At 55.3% G+C, this 18,524-nt stretch overlaps 1 protein-coding gene across 1 annotated transcript; it reads right to left on the reverse strand.

The window, feature by feature from the left end:
• Nucleotides 1–1,838: 1,838 nt before the first annotated feature.
• Nucleotides 1,839–17,906, reverse strand: ELP6 (elongator acetyltransferase complex subunit 6). The gene is made up of 7 exons (XM_042022277.1): nt 17,800–17,906; nt 12,675–12,753; nt 11,142–11,212; nt 5,729–5,856; nt 4,749–4,941; nt 3,123–3,269; nt 1,839–2,641 (listed from the first exon to the last, which is right to left on the reverse strand). The coding sequence occupies exons 1-7, from the start codon at nt 17,851–17,853 to the stop codon at nt 2,513–2,515; spliced, it is 801 nt and encodes a 266-aa protein (XP_041878211.1). The 5' UTR covers nt 17,854–17,906; the 3' UTR covers nt 1,839–2,512.
• Nucleotides 17,907–18,524: the final 618 nt, after the last annotated feature.

Below are 18,524 nucleotides of genomic sequence, written 5' to 3' on the forward strand. Positions count from 1 at the left end.
TCGGTGCAGGGGACAAAGGTGACTGATTCCCGGGAACAGAAGTGGGCCAGGCTCTGGGAGTGCTGTGGGCACACGCCATGGGAAGGGGCAAGCGGTACCCAGAGGCCAAGGGATCTTTCCTTCTCCCCCAGCAATGCCCCTGCTCTCCTGCCAGCATGGTGCTGGCACAGGCTGGGGTGCTGGAAAACATATTCTCTGCTCCTTCATCTCCAGGGGCTGAGCACCCCCAAAACAGCCCTTCCAGGGCCCTTCTTGCAGCTGTCACACCCTGACGCTTACCAACGTTAGTCCCTGCTGCCAGCAGCTTTTCCCAATGTAACAATACCCCCTTTTCCCAGGGACCTGCACCCCTGTCCCACCAGCCCGAACCTTGGTGGGACTTCCCCCTGCTTGCAGCTCCCTCTGAGGCCAAGGGAATGGAGACCTGAGCCCTCAGGTTGTCCCACATTTCTCAGTGTTGCCCAAGCTCCAGCTGGCACACAAACACTGCCCGTGGCAGCGGCCCTGAGCACGCAGCTGGTGGCTGACCCCAGGCAAGGCCATCCTGTCCTGCCACCGATGGCATCATTCCTGACATCCACTCTGCGGCTGGCCTCTCACAGCGTCAGCTCCAGAGCGAGGCCTTGGCTCAGTCACAGCTGCGCCGGTGGCCTTGGCTCAGCGCAGCTGCCCCATCACGTCCTGATGGCCAAGGCCACCGCTGGACATTGGGCAGGGGTGCTGGGAATGCTGGGCTTGGTCCTCACTGTGACTCAGCAGCCAGCACAGGCTTCATCTCCCCGTCCAAGCTCGCACTGCTATATGGTACAGGCAGAGTGGCTCATTCCAAAGGGCTCAGATCCCGGGAAACAGCCCCTGCATGGGGACATGGAGGGGTCAGGACGAGGCTCCCCAGCCCATTTCTTGGATACAGGCGCTGGTTAAGGGCAGAAAGAACCAGGCAAAAGCCAGCAGTGATGCCATACAGTGATGCCACACAATGACCCTGCCGGTTTCAGAGAGTGAGGCAGAGCCTGGGAGCCAGGCTTTGGGATCTCTCCAAGGGTAATCATACAGATATTACTCCAATTATACACCATTCTGTGCCCATACAGCTGCACTTCAAGCAGCGGCAGTGCCAGCAGCTACTGGTCCTCTCATTCTCCCTTTGCAGATTGTGATGGTGCATTGTCCCCTGGGCCCTGCCACCACACTGGGACAGCAGCGGTGGCACTGGGCACTGCCACTTCCACAGCAGAGCACAGAGACCCAGGGGACACTAGGGACAAGTGATCCTGTAGTGCACACATGGCCTGACTCCCCTCCCAAATTCCTTGTGGCTTTGCCACAATCCCTGGAGTCTGCCTGGCCTCCCTGGGCTGCCACTGATCAGCAGCCACAGCTCTGAGCATGCCAGGGCTCCCAAAACTCCAAGGCCAAGGGGCACATTCCCAAACCAGCATGGGATGGATCACTGAGTCTACATGGAAAAAGCAGGAATGTGTCCCACTGACAGAGTTGCAACCCCAGCTCTGGAGCCGCAAAGACCTGGCAGGTCACTCTGGACTCTCACAAGTGTGTGGTATGTCATTTATCTCCCAGGATAAATCGGATATCCCAGCAGGAGCATCTACCAGGACACGTCCAGGCCTGAGCTCTGCTCCCAGGATTGCCCTTGTGGCCAGGGGAGGGCCATCTCCTCATGCAGGCTTGGGAGACGCCCATTCCTGCCCCCTGCCAAGGAGCAGGTGGGGAGTATTTCCCACCCAGAGATCCATGGTTACCTAATCACTGTACCCTTATCTCACTAAAATTAGGGATTATTATTATTATAAAAAGAATGCTTCAGCACAGGCGGGTCGTGTCACTGCCAGTCAGGCTTTGGGACGAGGAAGCAGTGGCTGAGACAGAGGCTCACAGAGGGGTTTATCCGACCACAAAGCCAAGGATGAGCTTGGGAAGCTGCAGGGGATAAGCCACGGCAGCACCCAGGTCTCAGCACAGCCAGGTGAGGGGCTACACACGGAGCTACAGATTTACCAACAGCACCAACGGGAGCGGGGAGTTGGGCAAATCCCTGCCAGCCGGAGCAGGGAGCAAGGAGAGGATTGCGCCAGGCTCCCAGACCATCCCTGCTCCACCCGCTGTGTGTCATCTCCTCCCGTGCCAGCAGGAGGGAGGGGGTGCTCCCTCCGTGCAGTGCCTGGCACTGCCATGCTGTGCTGAACACACCGGAAAAGGTGAGGCGAGGCACACCCAGCTCGCAGGCACCCCCTGCCTGTATTTACATGCTCCGAGGGCCATTCTTGCAAGTTCTTGCTCCCTTTTTTGGCCTGAGCGTGTTGGGAACGGGGTGGGAGGACAAAGGGATGTGGCAGGCCCCGGGCAAGCTGATCCCTCGTTGGCACCACTTCCAGGTGTGTCTGAGCTTCCCTCCCGGGTCAGTTTGCTGTGCTGCTCCTGGAAGGTGCTGGTGGTGCTCATGTAGAGGCAGGGACTGACATTCCCAGGCTCACCCTGCACTGTCACAGTGTCACAGGACTGCAGCCGACAGCCCCCGCGCGAAAAAGGTGACGTTCCTGTCCTGGATCTTGTACTGGTAGATCTGGACCAGATCCTGCTCTGCCGCCTGCCGCAAGGACAATCTCTTGATTATCTTAATCTGCAAAGGGAAAGGAATAGGAACACTGTCCCTTTGGCTGCCCAGAGCATCCCTGCTCCCCATGCCTCTGGCTGGCCTGCAGGGAAGGGGGGTCACTGATAAATAATCCAGCAGCAGCTGCCTGTCCCCGTGCCCTTGGTGGCAGCCCCCAATGAGGGATCACACAAGTGTCAGCACCCTCCCAGCCCTGCAGGGATCACCACAGGCCAGGCTCAGATCCACCATTTGGGGAAACTTCCCAGGAAAGTTAGCCATCACCATCACCCGGGAAAGCTTTGGGAATTGGGGAGTCCCAGGTGGCAGGATGTCCCTGAATATCCCTGCAGAAGCAGTGACAGCTGGGTGCTCCAGCAGATACTGATGCCCACGGTATTACTCCTTAGCCACACTGCAGCCTGGGCTGTCTCCCACAACCCCAGGGCCTGCACTGCTGTAGGTGACAGGGACACGTGCCACCTGTCCATGCTCTGCTGTGCCTCACCTGCCCGTGAACATCCTTGCAGAAGCCGGTGGCCAGCCCCTCTGCCCACAGGATGAGGTCGCTGTGATGACACAGGGAGTTCACAACCAGTTCATTCTCCTCATCTTCCGAATCCTCGTTGCTGTGAACCAGCACCACGATGTTGCCCTGGAATGGGAGCAAGAGGCAGGGATGAGGCCCTGGCTGGGCCTAATCCCTTAGGGGAAGGATGGGGGGTGGCAACAGCAGCTTTCACAAACACCCCATCTAAGCTCCAGCTTGGTCTGAATTCCACTGGGAAAATAACCAGCAGCTGCTGATGGAGAGGCTGGACATGCCCCAGCCAGAAACCCCCCATACCCTGGGCTGATCCCCCAGCGTGGGCAGCAGGGGAGGGGGGATTCTGCTCCTCTGCCCCACTCAGGTGAGACCCCACCTGCAGAGCTGCCTCCAGCTCTGGGGCCCAAATCAGAGGTGTCCCTGCCCATGGCATATGCAATCTTTAAGGTCCCTTCCAACCCAGGCCACTCTATGACATATACACACTGAAGAGCTCACTGTACATTGTGTACACACACACACATACATGTAACGTGCAGTCTAAAAATACCTCAAGCCTTTGTAAGGAGACAGTGGCTGAACCAGTCTGTCAGGCTAGGCAGATGGCACTGACTGAATTCAGAGCAGGTAAATAAAGAGACGGCCAAAGGGCTGCAGCAAGGCTCACACCCTCACAGCTCTGACAGAGAGCAAACACCTCCACAACACACCGACTCTATTAACATCCACCCCAAGAGACTCTGCCTCAGCCCGTGCAAGTCACCACTGACTTAAAATAACATGAATTCTCAATCAATTAAAATGTACTTTAAAGCTTCAGAACACCTCAGACAGAAATAGCAAGGTGTTAGCGTGGTTTATCATCTTTTTTAGCTCTTCGGAGGTAAATATTCTCTGCAATCAGACCATCCCCTGTCAGCATGTAGAGCCCAACACCCCACGCTGTGTGGCTGTGTGAAGTGCAGGGTGACAACACCCAACATCAGCTCATTCCTCACTCCTGCAGGGAAGTGCCCACGGAGGGGATGCCACCTGTGATGGCAGTTTGGATGTGGCTGTGAGCACTTCTGCTGTGGTGCTCTCAGGAGTCACCACGTCGCTGGGAGACCTCTGTAGATCATCACCCTGCCTTGGGGACCAGCCAGAGCAGCCACCCTGGAGGGTGGTGGGAACAGGGACTGGGGTGCCCCCCAAGGGCTCCTTCATTTCTGTCCCCTGTGAGACTCACCAGCCCCTCACATGACCTGTTTCCACCCCCGCCCTCCCACACAGGGGTGGGAGTCAGGATCTCTGGAGAGCCAGGAGCTCCAAATAACACTGTTTTACACCTCAAATCCCTGTTCATACATCAGAGACACAGAGAACCCTTCTCTGGGCAGCATCTCCCAGGAACCTAGCTGAACAGGAGCCTGCACAGGTACTCAAGGACCCACACAACTCCCCAGAGTGGCCCCAGAGCAATGATCTGAACTCCCTGGACAGCCACAGCCTTCCAAAAACCTCATCAAGGTCAGGTAGAAGGAGAGAATCAAGCCAGGCTTTGCTCTGGAGCCTCTGTCCACAGCCAGAGCCCACGGGGAGCAGTACCTTCAGCTGGCAGCACACAGACACGCGGCAGTAGTGGATGAAGTCCAGCACAGCCACTGGTGCAGCCCCCAGGCTCAGCAGGACACTGAGGTCGTCCACCAGCAGCACGGGGCCTTTCCAGGAATCACCATCAGCAGGAGTCAGGGACACCCGCACAAAGTCAAACAAGGCTCTGAGGTCAGAGGTGCTCCCACTGGAAGAGATGAAGGAGGTGTCAGGGGTTCGGCACTGCGTGTCCCCCTCCTGACCCACTGACCCAGAGTGGTATCACCATCCTGCCCCCTCCCTGCTGTGACAGAGATCTCCTCACTGCCCTTCAGCCACTGCTCCTTTACACCTGTGTGTGGTGAAACCCTCCTGCCCTGCTCCAGGGATCCTGGAATGGTTTGGGTGGGAAGGAAACTCAAAGCCCATCCAGTGCCACCCCTCTGCCCTGGGCAGGAACACCTTCCACTATCCCAGGTTGCTCCAAGCCCCGTCCAACCTCGCCTTGGACACTGTCAGGGAAGTGTTTGGCCTTTGCTGAGCTTCCCAGGCGACACAGAGAGAATAAAGCAAGAATAAACCCAAAAGCCAGCAGGGATAAAGCAGTACTGTTCTCTTTGATAAGAATAAAACTCAAAATAATGACAGAAGGGAATAAAAACACATGGCTGGGGTTTCATTTGACACAAACCTGTGGAGTGATGAAATAAATGGTTTTTTAGACCTGTGACATGCTTGGCAATGAGGATGGGGGTGGAAGTTCCCCTAAACTTCTGGAAAGGGGGACAGGATGCCTCCATGAGCAGCAGCGAGGGACAGGCCAGGACACTTAGGGGGATGTGCACAGGGCTGGCATTTCCCTTCACTCGGTGTCCAGCTCTGAGTCCTTGGGCCTTGGAGGGGAGCGCAAAGGGCAGTGGGAGCCAGTCCTGGACCTTGGGTGGTGCTCCTGGTGGCAGCAGATATGAGGAGGAACACTCCATGCCCAGGCTCACCTCAGAAACTGCAGAGGACTGGGCTGTCCTGGCTGCTCCTCCTCCCCAAACAGGAGGTCAAGGCAGGACTTGAGGCCCTCCAGGAAGACGAGCTGTCCCCGCTCCTTGGCAGCTGCCAGACTGACTCCCTCGAGAGAGGAAAACATTAGGTTTCAGAGTGAACACTTATAGAAAATGGTGCACACAGAACCACGCGGGTCAACAGCTGAATTTGCATTCTTACTTGAATCAAATCTTATCTAAATGTGCTGATAAGTCAGTGCTTCAGGGATGAAATGGGCACTTGTGTTACAGTCACTGGTGGCACATTCACTCTTTTGTACTTTACCAGAAGATAACAAAAACACACTGTGATTTGGGGCCTCAAACATCCCGGAATTCCTCCTGGGAAGCCAGCTTGGTGGCATGGGAGAAAATCAGCTGCCTGTCCAGAGGCAGGGAGAGGATGGCCCAGGTTTCTCCAAGAGCTGCTGTGAGCAATTCCTTCACCTCCCTTCCTGGGTGGTGAAAGCTTTTGTTTTTCACTATCTCCAGATCATGCTTGTGGCAATGACGGCTCCTGGCACAGCCCACGCAGCTGAGATGGGCACTGCCTGGATCCGGAGAGCTTCGTGGGCTGGGCATCCCAACACTTGCACAACACCTGGGAGAGGGCAGCCAGAGCTCCCACGGGAAGCAGCCCTGGCTCCACTTGGAGGAGGAGGAGGGACCACGACAAACGCCTGGGGCTTCGACTCAAACTCAGCTGGCTCAAAGCCCTGCCTGGTGGTGAGGCCAATGGAGAGCCACGTGTTGGGAATGTCCAGCTCCAACGGAGACATCCCAGAGCTGCAGCAGACACGAAGACGACTCCAGCTGAGATCACAGAATTCTACAAAGGTTTGGGTTGCAGGGATGTTTAAAGACCATTCAGTTCCATCCCTCTACAGGGACACCTTCCACTAGACTAGGTTGCTCCAAGCCCTGTCAAGGGCTGAGGGAGCCGGGGGGGCTCAGCCTGGAGAAGGGGAGGCTCAGGGGGGACCTTCTTACTCTCCACAGTTTCTTCTCAAAAAGGGTGGTCAGGCATCGGAAGGGGCTGCCCAGGGCAGTGGAGGAGTCACCATCCCTGGGGGGATTTAAAAGCCTTGTGGATGTGGCACTTGGGAACATGGGTTAGTGGTGGTCTTAGCAGTGCTGGGGGACAGGTGGATGCAATGATCCTTGAGGGCTTTTCCAACCTCAATGATTCCTTGATCATGCGCAGTATAATTATTTCCTGGAGGATTGGACTAGGTGACCTTTTCAGGTGTCTTCCGACCCAAACTATTCCATGATTATCTTCCCAGGCTCAATTTTGCAGCACTATCACTTTGTAACACAGATATTAAGAATAATCTGAGGCCTGAGTGAACTCCCATCTGCTGGCATCTGTTCCCTGATTTAAATGGAAGCTTCTTGCACTCCCAACCTTGCGAATCCTGCTACCTGAGAAAAATGCTTCCTCTATTTTCCTTCTACACAGTTGGGAAGGAATCTATGCCTGAATGCTCATTCCCTCTTCAAACTCCCCCTATAAAGCAATAGATTTTTTTTGACACCACCCCTCAGTAACAGCTTCAGAAATATCAGCGTTATTGGGCAATTCCAAGCACACACCATGGAAAACTTCCTAGCCAAGGACAGAACCACCTTTATGTGGCAGGTGAGGAGCGGGGAACAGCCAGCAAATAAATACCTGCCATGCCATAAAGAAGGGCTGGGCTGCACAGCAGCCTCACAAACCTCATTCCCTCAGGGATTTCTGCAGTCCACAGGACTGGGAACCTGCTGAAATGCCGTGACTAAATTCACTATTAATAAAAATAATTCAACAACTGATTTTACCTTTGTTTCAGCCATTTCTTCCTGCACACACAAACTCTCTGTACCTCAGATCTGCAAGAAGTGTCCCCTCTTTAGAAGGGAGCTCAGTGCTGTGCCACTGGGGCCTGCCTGGGTGAGAGAGAAGGTCCACAGCAGCCAGGGACAGGGTGCTTCTGTGTCAGACCAAGAATTCGACCCCCTCAGTGCCACGGCATGGACCCAGCAAGTCCAGCCTCATTTCCAGCGGGGGGCCCAGGTCCCAGGGAGACCTGGACTCACCCACTGCAGTCACCAACCACAGCAAACCTCTGCCTGACTCCCTGCTAGCAGCCCACCCAGTGTGACCACTGGAAGCAGCACAGGAAGCATCAGACAGCTTGGAAAAGTGGGAAGAGTGCTCAAAATGGCCAGTGGCACCTTCCTGAGTGCACAGACAGGACCGATGCCCCTGCAGGACTGACATACCCGCATCACAGCCACAGCGCTGCCCAGCCCTCAAACAGCCTGAAAGCTTTCATTCCGTGCCAGCATCCCGCTCCATTACCCTGGGGCACAGGGACATTATCTCTGGCACGCTGTCAGCCATCGACCCAGCCCAGGAATGCTCCTGCAGCAGCAGCTCAGCTGCTCCTGCCCCTCTGCCTGGTGCCCTCCAGCCTGCCAGCAGTGACAGCCCCTCAAACCAGAGCTGCCACTCACCGCTGGCCATTCCATACGGGAAAGCAAAATATCTGAAGGACAGAACAAGGAATGGAGTGTGCAAAGCTGGGGGAATGAGCTCCATCAGCAAACAGCTGTGGGACAAAGTGTGGCCATCAGTGATCAGGCCAGGCCACATCCTCCAGGCTGTGAACTCGAAGCAGGGGGCAGGAGATGGGCATCAAATGGGGAAAAATCTGGTTTCCCTTTAAAACAAACTTTGTAAAAGTGAGGGTGGGAACATCAACCTGGCAGGGTGCCCTGGTGCTGTTTGTCCTCATATAGCCCTGCATGTTCTCTGCAAGGTCAGGGCCAATAACATCAACAGTGCCTTAAAATGAAGTGTAGGTCCTCAGGAAAAGAGGACACAGGCACAAAAAGCCAGGGAAGCTTCTCCTGCAAGATACATCCCTGCAGTTAGCTAACACGTAAGTAAGTGGTTTGGGACTTGTAACACCTGGTAGCTGGGAAAACAGCAAGCCCTTAGAAGCATCACTTCAGCTGTGTATAAATACTCACTGTATCACCACACACCAGTGCTACAAGTGTCACTGTACAGACTGTACAATCCACCCTGGCTCCAGGAGCCTCCTCCTGGGCCTGGGACTACCTTGCTCCCTAAAGAAACTGGAGCATTGCTCAGTTCTGAAGCTCTTCCAAGTGCAGTCTTTCCTAAGGGCATAGTCAGTCACAGAATCACTGAAGCTGGAAAAGGCCTCTGAGTCCATCAAGTCCAACGATTCCCCCAGCACTGCCAAGGCCACCCCTGCCCCATGTCCCCAAGTGCCACATCCACAGGGCTGTTAAATCCCTCCAGCAATGGGCACTCCACCCCTGCCCTGGGCAGCTGTGCCAGGGCCAGACAGCCCTTCTGGGGAAGGAATGTTCCCAATATCCACCCTGAGCCTGCCCTGGCCCAGCCTGAGGCCGTTCCCTCTCCTCCTGTCCCTGTTCCCTGCCAGCAGAGCCCGACCCCCCCGGCTGCCCCCTCCTGTCAGGGACTTGTGCAGAGCCACAAGGTCCCCCCTGAGCCTCCTTTGCTCCAGGCTGAGCCCCCTTCCCAGCTCCCTCAGCTGCTCCTGGGGCTACAGACCCTTTCCCAGCTCCATTCTCTTCCCTGGACACACTCTGTCCTGTACCTGGGGACCCCAGAACTGCCCCCAGGACGGGAGGTGCCTCAGCAGTGCCAGCACAGCAGATGGGCCCTGTCCTCGGCCTGTGGCCACACCACTACTGGTCTCCAGTAACGATCTACAGCAACAAGTTCTTAAGCAAATTTAAGAGTGAAACTACCCTGCCAAGAACCACCTTTTCTGAGCCTGACGTGTTCACCTGCGCAAAGAAGGATTAAAGCAAAGAGAAGATGCGATGGAAACTTGGATATAAATAACTGATGTTACGACCTCCGGCTCCTCAGAGCTTGGGAGGAATTCACAGCAACGACCTCAGGGGCACCTATGAAGCTGCAATGCAAGAGTGACTCAGAGCTGAAAGCAGCTCAGTGCTTCTCTGAGCTGTGCTTATCACCTCCTTCGTGGCAGCCACCTTTTGTTCAAGTATCAGACAGCAAATCACTTCCATTTGCATCGCATGTGTGCTCCAGCTAACCCCACGTTCTCTCCCTCCTAAGCCTCTCTGTCGAGGGAGATGTCAGCAGCTCCCAGTAAGAACACAGCAGGAAATCTCACTGCATTAGGAAACACACCAACTTCAGGAGCAGGCAAGGACCCCGTATTCAACAGCTGAATCTCCTCCCCACACCAGTTGCTGTGCCCCATTTCCTGCCCCACTCAGCAAGTTCCCTCCAAGATTTCCTCCTCTCTGCACCACAAAGGCCAGGACAGCTCTGTACTTGTGGGGGGTGGTTTGCTCAGCCAGGGGGATCCACTCCACAGGGGAATCACACCTTGAGTATCCACCTGTGAGTTACAGCTCCGTGGGGGAACACTGTGTTTGCTCAGCCCACTGCTGAGGACCACTGCACTCCTTCCAAAAGGTAAAAACTGAGCAGTAAATAAAATACCGTTGTTTAGCAGCACCATGCTTACAGCGGGGAATACAACACCTGGTTCCTCAACACCTGGGAGTCTTCATGAGGAGCAGTGCCAGTGGAATTCCCAGCAGAACCAGAGGAGGGAGGACCAATGCAAGCCCTCATCCCTTCAGCCCTGGAAGGTCACCTGGACTTCCCACCTGGAGCACTTCACCTTGGAGTGTTGTACAAAGAGCTGAGTGAAGCAGTTTGGAGCTCAGACAATTTGCTGACACGCAGAATTACCCTGCCTGCTTTGTCTCTCTGTTTCCTCATTTCAGGGTACAAATAATCCTTGCCCAACTCACCACGGGAAGGAAATCCCTAGGAATATACCCGTGGCTCCTCACAGAGCTCAAAGTGATGGCTCAGCCCAGGGCCCAAATGAGGCACTTGGGTGTCCTTGTGAACAGGTGACTCAGCCCTCCATCCCAACAGGATCCAGAGGACAGGGGACAAAGTCACCTCAGGAGCTCCTGCAGGTGTACAGCAGCCCTGGGAACACGGCCACCATGGCATTTTCCTCCCCAGAGGATTAAGGAACTTCCATCTACCAGTCTGGGCCTGTCTGGGGAACGCTGATCCCCAGAAAACATTTCTAAGCACAAAGCAAGCAGCCATCCAGCTCTTGGCAGGGCAGAGCCTGTGGGGCACCTCGCAGCCAAGTTTTTGCCCTAAAGTGCTCTTCGCGCCTCATCACAGGAGCACCAATCCTAACTGTCCCCATCAAGACCTGGAAACATTTGCTCACACACAATTCCTGCTCCCCATTCCCATTCCTTCCCACCCAACAGAAACTACCTGGACCTGTAATAATGAACCCACCAAGAGACTCACCAGTTTCTGCGCCACGATGTTGTAGTGGCTGAAGGACTGGAGCAGGGCCACAAAGCAAACCTTGCAGCCAGCTGGGGAGGGACAAAAGCACACATTAGCAGCTCCACTTGGCAGCTGACATTATCAAAGCTCGTAAATCACAGCAGCCAGGCCACAGATCTGTTTGGAAGGACCTTGAAGTGACGCAGGTCTACACAGACCCTCCCCTGCTTTTCAATTTTTACCCTTCTAGACGATATCCACATTAGGGAAAACGTTAGTTTTAAAAGAGAAGGAAAGAAGGAAAAAGATGACTTTAAAAAATGTAAGGCCCCTTTTCTGCCTTGTGCCAGGCCAGCCTGGGACCTGCTGGCCCAGTTTGCTGGTGTTACTGTAAGAAGGCCAAGGGCCAGCCAAAACACTGAACTATTGAAACCACGGACATGCCAAAAATCCCCATTTTGGCTCACACAGGGCAAGTGACCTTGACTAGAAAAACACACAGAACAAGCAATTGTGTCAGACACCTAAATAAAATGTGATTTTGGAACACGGTTTGGGTATGAACATAATCAGTGTTTGTCGGACATGGCTTGCAAACAAGTCAGTGGCCCCACGTGAACCTTCAGAGCTCCCAAAGGTTTTGGGCACCAAGTGGACAACATGGTGGTGCTGCAAACATGGGATAACTGCACCCAGGTCCTGGGCTGGAAAGGGGCAGGGGACAGCCAGCACACCTGTTCTGAGACACGTTAATATCCCACAGGGCTGCCCACCCAACAGTGATGGAAGGCTTCTCCCAGGCAGACAGGCAGCTCCGGACAGCGACTCCCAGGGCAGTACCAATTCCCAGGGCACTGCTGCAGGGCAGCACATCAGCAGAGCCCAAGGCAGTGTCTGGCAGGTCTCTTTGAACCATTCATGCTGTTACCAACCCACTTTGCATGGAATTTCCTTCAGTTTCCCTCTGTTCCGTTAAGTAAAAAGTATTTCAAAGCAGGGTAAAGCCCCAGCTGAGGCAGTGGCAGTTCTGGGGGGCAGCATGTCCTTGTCCCACACCCTGCCCAGCACTCTGAGCTCCCTTTCAGGCCTGACAGCACCAGATTTGCTGGGCTGGTGGCTGTGCCAGCAGAAAGCTGGAGGCTCTGCAGGGGCCAGGAGGTTACTCACAGGGGAAACTGTTCCCAGGAAAGTAATTAGACAACTTGCCAGGCTCTGTTTGTTTCTTTACTCACTGTGATCTTATCTGCTGTTAATTGATCCTGATATGTGTAATTACCTCACAAAAATGGAGGCAGTGACGGAATATCAGGAATATATACCTCCTGGTCAGAGCCTGTGTGATTTACAACCATCGCCACGACCCGGGACGAAACAAGGCACAGAATTACAGGAGGTACCCAAGTCAGGACTGGGATCCATAAATCCTAACCCCAAAGCTTTGGGTTTATATGAGGATACCTCACACTCTGCAAAACTGCCCACTGCTCATGGAGCAACCCTGAAGGGACCTCCAAGGTTTCCCTGCCTCAGAGAGCGCTGCTGCTGACCCACCTCTGAGGTAGAAGGAGAGGAAGTGGTGCACCAGGAAGCTGCCATCTGTCCGGGAGTCTCGCAGCAGCGTAAATTTACCCTGGAAAAGAAGAAGCAAAATAACTCAACAGAGTAAGGTGAGGGCACAAACTGCTCCTGGTAGACAAGATGTTGGCTCAAGGTACAGGAAACTCTGCAGGTATTACTCAGAGAAAGAAGTGGGCAAGCAGAGCTCCAGCTGCCTGCCTGTTTACAGAGGGATGCCAGCACTTCCTCTGGACTCAGCCCACGGGGAGGCATCTGAATCACAGCATTGCTAACGTTGGAAAAGCCCTCTGAGCCCATCAAGTCCAACCATCAACCCAGGACAACCATTAACCCAGAATTGCCAAGCTCACCACTGAACCACATCCCACATGTCCACCAGCTAAAAACCCTTGTGCTCAACTGTGACCCCAGCTGGACCCCCACGCTCTGTGCCCACCAGGTGCCACCCCCTCCCCTGGAAACAACAGATACGGAGCACTGCATTCCCAGCGCCGCCACATCCGGAGCCTCTGGTGCTGGACACCATCAAGGGGGTTCTGGGCAATTTCCACCTCCCAGCTTTATGCCCCTCTCCTCCAGTTCACAGGCATCTTTCTTCTCCAAGTGGCAGGGAGACAACAGTCACTCATTCCCGGTCCATTCTCCCCCTGCCACAGCCAGCATTGCCAGTGTGTTTAAAATGTCAGCACCTTTAGAGCTGCTGTTCCTCCTGTCCCCACACAGTCCTCCCTTGTCCTCTCTTCCAGGTTTACTTCCAACATGCCACCTTTGGGGTGGAAAACCTTATCACCAGAATTCTGTAGTGCAGCAGAGCTCTCAGCACAAGGTATAAACCTTGTTTTGATCAGGCAGGAAATTAATTCCGTTCATCAGTGCACACTCATTATCAGCCCCAGCTTCATCAAGGTGTTTGCTTCCATTAAAATCTTAGTCAGGATGTTTCTTTAATCAATACAAATCATAGAAGAGCTGCTTGGAAACACAAAGAACTTATCAAAGTAGGAGTTTTTCTACTCCCAGGAACAGAAAAAGCCTTTTGCAGCAACAAGCCATCTCTGCACAGGCAATTCCCAAGTCATCCATCAGAACAAACTCCGCGGTGCCTAAAGCAGAGCGAATGGAATGGCAAATATTGAACATGACTGCAGGGAATGCAAAGCAGAGGCCAGGGCAGGGAAGCTGCTCTCCCTCAGCCAGAGTGAGAGCTCTTCCCCCCCAAAAAAGGGTTATGCCTCAGTGGGCACTGCGGTGACAGGGACACCGCCCTGAGATGTGCCCTGGATGAGCCTGGAGGAGACCTGTGCTCAAACAGCACAAGCCCAGACGTTCAGGGGTTTATCTTCTGCAACTCCATCCCCTTCAGCTCCCCTCTTCCCCACCGCAGCCCCGGGAAGAGCGGGCTGAGCGCTCCCGTGTGCCCTCCCTGCCGGCTGGCTCCCGCAGGCTGTGCTGGCACCGTGGGCCTTTGTCACTCTGAGCACACGGCCTTTTGCTGTTCCAAACCTTGCAGCCATCAGCCATCAACCCTGCCAGCCCTCACTGGGCTGTCGCACCGCAGCTGCTCAGGCAGCACTGACAGAATCACTGGGTCACAGCCACTGAGGCTGGAAAAGGCCTCTGACTCCATCAAGTCCAACAATTCCCCCAGCACCGCCAAGGCCACCCCTGCCCCATGTCCCCAAGTGCCACATCCACAATGGCTTTTAAATTCCTCCAGCAATGGGCACTCCACCACAGTCCTGGGCAGCTGTGCCAGGGCCAGACAGCCCTTCTGGGGAAGGAATGTTCCCAATATCCACCCTGAGCCTGCCCTGGCCCAGCCTGAGGCCGTTCCCTCTCCTCCTGTCCCTGTTCCCTGCCAGCAGAGCCCGACCCCCCCGGCTGCCCCCTCCTGTCAGGGACTTGTGCAGAGCCACAAGGTCCCCCCTGAGCCTCCTTTGCTCCAGGCTCAGCCCCTTTCCCAGCTCCCTCAGCCGCTCCTGGGGCTCCAGCCCCCCAAGGTCTTTCCCGTGAGTGCCCAGAGCTGCCCCCAGGATGTGAGATGTCCTGGCAGTGCCAGCACAGCGAACGAGCACTGCCCTGGTCCTGTGGTCACACCAGTGCAGACACAACACCCACCGTGCCCACACAAGTAGGAAGCTAAGCAAAGCTGACAGGAACCTGTGGGGCTTTCCAAGGTCTGTGCTCACACTGTCTTCACACAGCTCCATCCCACAGACTACGAATATCAAGTTATTTAACAGCTGGCTGGAAGCAACCAGGTCCTTGGATGTCCTCACAGCAAGAGGAATTCTCCTGCTGAGAAGCAGGGAAGTCCTGGCCCCACCACCAGGATTTTGCTCACTGTCTCAGGAACCCCAGGGTCCCAGTTTGCCACCACAGACACACAGGAGGAGATAAAATTCCATCTATTAGGGACCCAAATAGTCACGAAAGTATCAGAGGACTCAGATGTTGAGGAACCAGTCTCAAAATGGGAGATAGCTGCTCCACAAGTTGGCTTTTCAAGATCCTTATGAGCTGGATCAAACTGCTGTCCCAGTTGTTATTTCTTCTCCCTTCTCAGTCCCAGGAAGATGCTACCAGGGATGAAACCCTTCCAAAGGCAAAGCCTTCCTGTAGCATCTCCATGAACCCCAGCCAGTTCCAGCCATGCTCTGCCCTCACACTCTCAATACCTGCAGGCTATGAGGCAGAAGGTGCAGCAACTTGTTAGGAACTGCCAAAACCCCTTGGCAGGACAGCAGTGGGTGTGACAACCCCACAGTGACACGGCAGATACACCCACAGAGACACCCACGCTGGCAGCAGCTCCATCCACCCACCAGCCCTGCGGGGACAGCGCCTGTCAGAGCTTGGAAAACAGCACGGAGCAGGCGTGGAGCTGCAGGAATTGGGATGGCAGTGCCAGGAAGGAGAGATTTGCAAAGGGCTGATGCTGTTACACAGTGTGACACCAGGCCAGGCTGGGTATCCCAGCACACTCCAGGGATTAGCTCTGCACAGGGACTGGTGACACTGAGGGGGACTTGAGAACACAAATACTCATGATTTACTACCAGAGTAAACCAGATTTAATACCATGAGCATTGCAGGGCATGAAGTCAGTCCCTCCAGCACCCAGGAACACCGTCCGCCGGGCAGCCAGCCACACCGGTGTGACACCCAGACAAAGGAGAACCTGCGGAGTGTGGTGGGATGGGAAGAGCCAACTCAATCCAAGGGAATTCCTCGCACAGAGGAGGCCTTGGTCAGCTCCTGCTTTGGCTGCCAAGTCCAAACCCAGGATCTTGAGGCCAAATCTTTTGGTTTTGCTCTGTGGAATTTCCTGTTCACATCAAGGTGAGCTACCTGCCTCAGAAACCAAGCTCGTGGATGGCCACATTCCCGCTCATCCCACAGCTCCACCACTGAGCACAGGCCAACAAACTCCAAGCATTTCTCACTTAAGTGCTTCACATGCATTAAAAACCCAACACCAACCCACAGGAACCACAGGGATCTGGGACTTTGTGCAGCCTCAGACTATCCTTTACAAGTACTGAGCCTTAGCCAACACCTGCACCAGATCTGCTTTGAGCCTCAAGGGCACTACCCCAAATTCTCCTCAGTATTGTTTCCCCATCAGACCAACCCTGCCCCACTCCAGGCAGCTTGACAAAGAATGACTTCAGAAGTATCAGAAGTATCTTCCAAATAAAGGACAAACCTGCCCTATTCCCATCATAAGCTGGTAGTAGGGCAAGGAGGGAAACTGGAGACAAAGGGGTACACAGACTTATAAAATAAATTATCACCCCAAACTTGCTTTTATTAACTAAGCTTGTAACTGTCAGGAAAAATATGGGATAACATGTAGCACACAGGTAATTTATTAATAATTACTGATGACACCAAGCTGGTGGTATGGTCACACACCAGAGGAAGGGATGGGGCATCCAGAGGGACCTGGAGAAGTTGAAGGAGTGGGTCCATGGGAACCTCATGAGATTCAACAAGACAAAATGCAAGGTGATGCACCTGGATCAGGACAATCCCCAGAATCAGCAAAGGCTGGGGGATGGATGGATGAGCATAGCAGAAGGGCTTGGGGGTGCTGAGGGGTGAGAGCTGGACATGCCCTGAGCTGAGCTCCAGAGTGGGCAGCAGGAAATGGGGGATTCTGCCCCTCGGCCCCACTCAGGTGGGACCTGGAGCTGCTGGAGAGAGTCCAGAGGAGGCCCCGGAGCGGCCCCAGGGCTGGAGCCCCTCTGCTCTGGAGCCAGGCTGGGACAGCTGGGAATGTTCCCCTGGAGAAGGGAAGGACACAGGGAGAGCTCCGAGCCCCTTGCAGGGCCTAAAGGGGCTCCAGGAGAGCTGCAGAGGGACTGGGGACAAGGCCTGGAGGGACAGGATACAGGGAATGGCTTCCCAGTGCCAGAGGGCAGGGCTGGATGGGAGACTGGGAAGGAATTCCTGGCTGGGAGGGTGGGCAGGCCCTGGCACAGGGTGCCCAGAGCAGCTGGGGCTGCCCCTGGATCCCTGGCAGTGCCCAAGGCCAGGCTGGATGGGAACTGGAGCAGCCTGGAACACTGGAAGGTGTCCCTGCCCATGGCAGGAGGTGGGACCAGATGAGCTTTAATGTTCCTTCCAGCCCAAACCACTCTGGGATTCCATGACTGACGTTTTACCTGCACAGCTCTCACAGAGAGTGAGGGGGTTTAATTCCAGCGTGACTTCATTAACACAAAACCTCCCTGGATATGCTCAACTAATTAATTTAGTGCCCTAAAGCACCTGTAGAACAGCTCCCCGCCCCGGAGCAGTGCCCGGCAGCGGGTCTAACGCCCAGTTCTGTTTTTATTCCCGCATGGCAGCACGCACGCAAAGACACACTGCGGGAACAGAGCTCGGCCGCTTCTCAGCGGCGGATGCCGGAGCCAGAGCCGTGAGAGGCGGCGGGGAGCCGGGAACGGGCGAGGGAAGAGCCGAAGGCGGCTCAGCTCCGGGACCGGCCGCGGCCGCCGCCTCCTCCTGCGGAGGCCGTACCCCTCCCAGCGTGCCCCGCCGCTCCCGGCAGCCCCGGCCCGTCCCTCCCGCCCTCTCAGCGCCCTCTCACCGCGTCCGGGCGCTCCGGAGAGGCCCCGAGCAGCTCGTTCAGCTCCGCGAACATGGCGGGCGGCGCTGAGGGGCCGCGCAGGGCGGGAAACGCCGCGGGGCAGCGCATGCGCCGGGCGGGTGGCGCCGCCTGCTGGCAGGGCGGGGTGGTGCCGTAGCCGCCATTGCCGCCCCCCGGGGACCGGCGTGCGCGGCCAATTAGCGGGGCTGGATCGCCAATTAGCGGGGCTGGATCGCCAATTAGCGGGGCTGGATCGCCAATTAGCGGGGCTGCATCACTCATTAACGGCACTAGATCGCTCATTAACAGGGCTGGAGCACCAATTAACGGGGCTGGGCGCACGTCCCACCGTCAGTTAAAGCGGCTGGATCCTGACCCTTATGGTTAATTAAGGTGCTAAATGGAACTGGATCCTCATCCCATCGTAATTAATGGGTCTGGATCCACATCCCGTTGTTCATAAAGGCACGAATTGGGCCTGGATCCCGGTTGCCACCACCAGTGCTGGCCTCCATGTGGCCTGGTGGCACTGGTCACCACTGACCCCAGGGTGCCCCCTGCCTCCGTTCAAACTCTGCCTTTCTGTGTCAGGTTTAATACATCTGGGAAGCACCTGGGACATTTTGGGACACGGGGATATTTGCGAGGGGTCTGTTACTCTCTCATTATTTCCTGTTTCATTATCAGCACGTTTGGGAAGTGCTGCACATCCGTTCGACGACCAA

Source organism: Corvus kubaryi, unplaced genomic scaffold (genome assembly GCF_017639235.1).
Source record: "Corvus kubaryi isolate FWS band 111438036 unplaced genomic scaffold, C.kubaryi_AGA036_p1.0 37193, whole genome shotgun sequence".
NCBI classification, from domain to species: Eukaryota; Metazoa; Chordata; class Aves; order Passeriformes; family Corvidae; genus Corvus; species Corvus kubaryi.